This window comes from Saccostrea echinata, unplaced genomic scaffold (assembly GCF_033153115.1).
Source record: "Saccostrea echinata isolate AGI-Se365-2 ecotype Australia unplaced genomic scaffold, CSIRO_AGI_Sech_v1 ptg000054l, whole genome shotgun sequence".
Classification (NCBI taxonomy): Eukaryota; Metazoa; Mollusca; class Bivalvia; order Ostreida; family Ostreidae; genus Saccostrea; species Saccostrea echinata.
Window position 1 is genome coordinate 50,832,732 of NW_026889803.1, and position 6,655 is coordinate 50,839,386.

The window sequence follows — 6,655 nt, forward strand, 5'->3', positions numbered from 1 at the left end:
CTATTAGTAACAACAAAGTATATCGGGGATTTCATCTCCTACAAAGAACTTGCTTGTCATTGGTTATCGTAATTTTGTTTTTAATTGGACTTATTCGATTAAGTGACCGTGTCACGTTTAAGAATAGCGATGGGAAAACCCAATATCAGTATTAAAGTGTCAATGGAAGGTAACTTTTTAGTATTTACCAAGACAGGTCTTTAAAAGGACGGGTATAATAATTTTCATTTTGATTTCATTGGTTTGTCATGTCGTCTACAATGGAGGAACGGCGCTTAAGAATGAAAAGGATGGTGGACAATAAAATACGACTTTTAAATTTTTACCTTTCCTCTGGAAGGGACTTTCTTCAAGAAGTTTTGGAGGTTTACATTTCCCCGGAGCGTCTATACAGAGAGGTCATTCAGTCCGAGTATTTCGCTAGTCTTCCTCATGCGGAGCAAGAATCGTTGATCTCGCTTAACACAGAAAACACATTTTGTAACCTGGAGCTGGATCAGCTTTTTGAATTGTTGAAAAGATTCACAACAATAAAACAACCTGAATGTTCTTGGTGTGGAGAATGCCTATCTGGACATTTTGAGAAGGAGCACGTGGGCGAAAATGTCGAGAAATTCATGTCAGTTTGGAAAGTGGTCAACAGATCTAATACCATGCCTGATGATCAGTATAGAGGATGTGTGAGAACACTAACCAACATCGGGGATAACATTTTGAAACTTTTCGCTTTTGGAAAAGGTTTTCAAGAATCAATTAATCGGGATTTTGGTGGAAAAGGTAGCATGCAATATTTATATTTAAATACTTAATTGTCGAAATATTTATGTTTAATATTAGCTTCAACCGTTTAATATATGACACAGGAAGAGGAAGAACAAGAGGAAGAAATTCCTTTGAATAATATAAACAATTTTTAAAAAAACTTCCTTATTGCTTTAAAAAATTCCAATATATTTTAGATTGACTTTCATCTTCATAAACACTTTTTAATATGTTGAATGATTCAATAAATTTCTTTTATTATTATTATTATTATTATTATTATTATTATTATTATTATTTATACAAAACTCATGCAGAAACAACTTGACTATTTCTTCAGCTGTTGTAGCTCTTCATAAAGTACAAAATTAAAGTCCAGACAAAATGTAAATCTCTCAAATCAATATGAGCATGATAATGTATTTACATTCAGTGTTATTTTATTCATGGAATCCATTGGAAATCTACAAAATTCAATGCCCCATTTTGACATCCGGTGAATAGCATCTCTTTTATTTCTAAGAAAACCATTACAGTTTATTAGTCAGTTTTTGTTTGTTTGTTTTTTAACGTCCCCCTCGAGATTTTTTCTCATATATGAAGACGCCACCACTTGCCGATGGAGGGCTGCAAATTTAAACCTATGCTCGGCACTCAGGGCCATTGAGCAGTGAGGGATCTTTTTCGTGCCAACAACTACTGCGACATGAGACCTCTGTTTATACGGTCTCAACCGAAGGGCCGGTCTCCACGTCCCAAAGTGGATTCGAACCCGCGACGTAAGGATCAACTCCTTACTCCGCGACTCAGAGCAGACACTCTAACCACTGCGCCACGCGGGCGACTATCAGTCAGCAAACACCGCTAAGCATATCACTTTTAGAGACTTCTTGATCAGTGGCTGTTCCATCAATGAAACGTCCATCGATGAAACGTACAATGACGTACATGTCAACAATAAAATATTTCATCTACTAAATCCTACCTTAAATGATTATTTTTTTTTTTTACAGATATAAATATAAAGAATAAAATGTCTTTCTTTTTTTTTGTTAGTATGGGAATTACCATTGCAGCTTCTGCAACAGCTGCAACGTTAATTCCCGTACTAACAATCAAAGAAAGCATTTTATTGTCTAGATAACACACACGAAACCTTTTAACTGCGCGGTAGAATACACAGTAGGAACTCTAATAGATGCCTTTTCAAGGATCTAGGAACACCAAAATATTTGTTTTAGCTCAAATTAATTAAAAACAGTTACTTAATTAAATTTTTGTAACAAATATAGAAATTGTACGTTTAAATTAATTTGTCATCCCCCCCCCCCCCGCAATATTCATTTGCGTTATTTAACTTTCTACGTCACAACGGCTCTCACGTCTTTTAAGCACACCAGTTCTGAAAGGCGCTCAATTCATAATAAAGATTAACGAAATTAACAATTAATAAGAGATAAATTTAGAGAGTGTAAATACATGTATAAGTATTGAATTATTTTCTTATTTTTGGATGTCATCGGTCCTATAGCATCCGTTCGTGCCGACAAATTATCATACCGCGCTAACGAAGAGTATTCAATTTGTCGGCACGGCCAGGTGCTGTTATATAGGACCGACGACATTAAAAAATAAGAATTCAAGCTTTTAAAAAGATAAAAAATGTATGTTTGCGTTATAAGCGTTAAAATACTTATTTTAACTTGTGTGATTCTATTAGCATACACTGCTTTCAGTTTGTATGCACACCTTTCTTCGATGTTTTTTTTACATTGTCTCAACAGGATTAAATTTTTCTCCCAAAAAAAAAAATCATAATAAATAAATATGTTTTACTTCTTTTTGTTGAAATATATTGCATATCTAACATTGAACGATTACGTAGCAAGAGTAAAATTAAAAAAAAATATTACAGTGAGTTCTATTTCATTTAATTTTATTTCAGATACGCGCCCCGCCAACCTTCACATTGTAAACCATGGACAAGATGTTGTCGTACAGATCGGGAACAATAACAAATGTGTCTTAAATGTTGAAGTTTTCGATCATATACAGACTGACACAGAAACCAGCAGAGAATCCGATGAGCTTGTCAAGATGATACTCCATATGGAGGCACCATCCTCCTCTGGAATTTATGTCGCTCACATAGAGGAGCAGGTCCTCAGGTCGTTGTCGGGGGAAAAGTTACAGACTGTCAATGCAGTTCTAAAGGACAAGTTTGATGTAGAGATCGTTGTTCAAAGGAAGGGCTGCATAGTTCTTGTGCTGCGCAAAATAAAACATTTCTCTACTAAACGTTTATTAGATGTCTGCGTTATGGAACAATTTTTGGCAGCTTTATTCAATTTTGCTGAAATTTCCAGCGATGAGATATCATTGATATCCTTTCGCATCGATATTGCTCTGGGAGATTCTGTTGACGTGAATAGGTTTCAAAAGACAAATGGTAAGTCAGGCATTTTGATTACCACGAGTATGTAATTAAAGCCATATAGATAATTAAGAAACAATTGGGTTTTGTTTCTATAGAATCATCTAGTATGAATTAAACAAATTCAAACCATGATCAATTGTTGAAGGCAATAGTATGATCCCTGATCCCCCAAAAGCTGTATGCATTTTAATTTATTGTTAACTTACCTTCGCTTTTATGCTACTTTATGCATAATTATACACTGTAAATGTATTTGATACGATTGGAATTTTTAATATATTCTTCTTCTTATTCTTCTTCTTCTGCTAAATATTATGTCAGACATTGAGGTGATCCTTTCTCCAGCAAACACGGTGCAATCTTTCTCTGTTGAGAGGAAGAAAGACTTGGTGTCCGCCATTATATCGGGTGTTGCTGGAGAGAATCTCATGGAGGTGAACGGAGAACTCCGAATCCGAGCTGATTTTACGACAGAATCCAAAGTGGCTGAGAAACATCAAAATGGTAAATATTTCAAATTTTAACGATACAACTGTATAGCCCTGATTCTATTTCATGAAAATAAATGAAGTGTATATGATATACTTGGATGTTTTTTGTTTTTTTCAATAATTCTGTATTTTTATGAAGGTGGAACAATTTTTACGAGGCCTCTTCCTGTTAGAAAACCTTTCAAAGAAAATTTGTCACTAAAACTGGATGGGAGGGAAAGTGTGAAAAGTAAAATAGACTCGCGCAATTCTAGACTTACAACCGAAAATTCAACATATAGGGAAGATCATAAGCAAGCAACTAATCCAAATGTTCCCATAAAGACTTTTAAAGATGGAAGTCAAGTCGTTCGTTCCAAAGATGATTTAGAAGAAAAATCACAGAGAGTGGTGTATTATTTTCTTTCGTTCATTCTTGTTCTCATTGTTATGTCATGCATGCTATATTATGTATGTCTCCTAGGAAAGTCTGCTCCCAGAAATGATGTTAATTCTTCAAAATATCTACTGAATCTTTCCAACTCATCCGTTAAGAAGATGGTTATTAGGAATTACACCAAAGGGCCTATAGACGATTTACTGAGAAATACCAACAAAACGTATTTTGAATATATAGACTTGAGTTTCAACGAATTACAATCAGTGAACTTAACCTCATTAAGTCGGTTTCCGAGGCTTAGGCATCTTGATCTGTCCAACAACAGGATATATCACACAGGAGGGATAAAAGACCTCCATTCTTTGCAAACTCTTGAAATGGGATTTAATCTTATAGAAGAGATGGGCATGTTGCATAATCAATCTGAGTCCAGCCTCAGGGTTTTGAATCTAAGGCATAACAGAATCACTTCGCTGAAATCTACAGATCTCTCTAATTTCCCGTATTTGGAATACTTGGAATTATCAGAGAACCCAATTCAGAAATTCTCTCTGAATGCCTCCATGATATCACACTGTAAACAAATGCAGTCTAACAGATGTAGAGTGAATTTTAATTTGATGACCATTTTCATCGATTGCAATGTGTTAGTTGAAGACAAGATTTCGGGGGCACATGTATACGAAGGGAGAGTTGGGCATTTACAGCGCAATAACTATAATCTACCACCATGAATTCTAAAGCGTTGCTTTGTAGTTATTGATACATTATTAATCATTTATAAGCTATTATTTTGAAGTTCATCTTAAATTTTGTTTTTTAGGATATTTTAATCTAGATGTGTTTTTATTTATAATTTAGAAATGACAATGACATGGTGTAATTCTTATTCACTTAATTTTTTCCTTTAAAAGGAATCTTATATGTACATGTATACATTAGACTGTTTTACATAAAAGTATTGAAAGTATTTTGTTTGTACTTTATTATTACTGTCGTCATAATTGTGAATGAAAAAGACGAAGATAACGAACAGTGATCGATGTAAAATATATAAAAAAAAAAACAATACAAATCTGTGAACAGGACATAAAACACGGACCTCCCTCTGGAAATTCCAGAGATGGGATCTGGTGCCAAGGAGGGGTAAGTATCGCATGTCGACCTGTCACACCATATGCATTGATCAGGTGACGGATTATTTCGTTGTCAAATTTAGTATAAAACAAAACGCCTAACAATTGGTATAAAATATTCCAAACAAGATACAAGTCAAAGAGTCAATAATATATTATTGGAATCGGTCCTTCGGCTGTGGTCAAAATTCATTTTCCCGTGCTTACGCTGGATTTTAAATAAGGAAAGTTGACGATGGAAAAGCTGAAGTTATCTCGCTTGTCATACAGTTTAGTTGTTAGTTTGGCCTTAATAAGGCCTAGAGGTTGCACAACAGTATTAAATTTTGCTATATATTCTTACCAAAAATGCGCAACTTTGAGTAGGTGGTATAAATTGAAAACAATCTTTTGAGAAGTTTCCTTTTCAGATCTTGTAAAACAATTCTTTATAAAGATTTTAGTACCAAAAAATACATAGCCATCCAGCAAGGCACGCAAGTTTGTTTCGGTCGAAGTCGAGCAGGTGCTTGAAAATCAAGTCCAGGACCTAATCACTCCCCACTCAAATACAGTATACAGAAAAATCAGCACGCCCTAAATTATAATGAATCTAGTCAATACAGGAAGTTTACATATTGTTTTTCATCTCATAAAAAAATTCAGCTCCAGTCTCGTGTTAAAATGCCCGAATCGGAAGGGAAGATTCAGGAATTATTTTGCGTCAGCCATGATTTGACGTGAACCTCAAGTGAAATACTGTTATGACACCTGCAATCAATTACTTTGAAATACAATACATTAAATTACAATTTCTTTGGAATTTTTTCCATTACAATTACCATTTCACTCATTCAAAAAAGTAATTAATCAAATTACAATTACTTTGTGAAAGTAATGAATTACAATACATATTACATTTTATACGAAAATAACACAGATTGTTTTACCACACAATTTATTTGTAAATTAACTTTAAGTCATTGTAGTATTTGGTATTTTAAATCCATTTTTTTTCCGACAAACTTCATGTAGTTTAATAATCCACAGTTAACAAAGGAACTGGGTCAGAACACTTTCAATGTTGCAGTTTTGTTAGGACTTTGATGTTAGAACCTTTCCATTTTCAAAAATAGATAATTAACATTTTATACTATTTATTTGTTTTACAATTATCTGATGATGTTGTAATTGTTAAACAGTTATGTTTTGATAATTAAATAAATTGGCACTTGTAATTACTGACATAATCAATAAAAATATAATTCAACTCAATATAAGGTCGAGTTCAAGTTCAATTTCAATTTATTCACCCAAACCAACAGGTACGTGCAGCTGTAGCTATTGGTTAATTGGTGAAGTTAAAGATAACTCTAAAGCTACCAGCATAGATGGACACTATTTGGCTTTAAAATTCCCTTTTGTGATCTTCTAGCAGATCATACTGATCTATTATATTGCTTACAGAGTC

General features: G+C 33.8%; 1 protein-coding gene across 1 annotated transcript; it reads left to right on the forward strand.

Annotated features, from left to right (window-relative positions):
* The first annotated feature begins 240 nt into the window (after positions 1-240).
* Positions 241-4,803, forward strand: LOC133204991 (uncharacterized). The gene is made up of 4 exons (XM_061340729.1): positions 241-777; positions 2,708-3,211; positions 3,521-3,703; positions 3,830-4,803. The coding sequence occupies exons 1-4, from the start codon at positions 249-251 to the stop codon at positions 4,801-4,803; spliced, it is 2,190 nt and encodes a 729-aa protein (XP_061196713.1). The 5' UTR covers positions 241-248.
* The last annotated feature ends 1,852 nt before the right edge of the window (positions 4,804-6,655 follow it).

Bases quoted from the DNA above. Each gene is read 5' to 3' on its own strand.
- LOC133204991 (XM_061340729.1), top strand. From the start codon at position 249: ATGTCGTCTACAATGGAGGAACGGCGCTTAAGAATGAAAAGGATGGTG. The intron at 778-2,707 runs GTAGCATGCAAT...ATTTTATTTCAG, and splicing joins TCGGGATTTTGGTGGAAAAG to ATACGCGCCCCGCCAACCTT. The intron at 3,704-3,829 runs GTAAATATTTCA...ATTTTTATGAAG, and splicing joins GGCTGAGAAACATCAAAATG to GTGGAACAATTTTTACGAGG.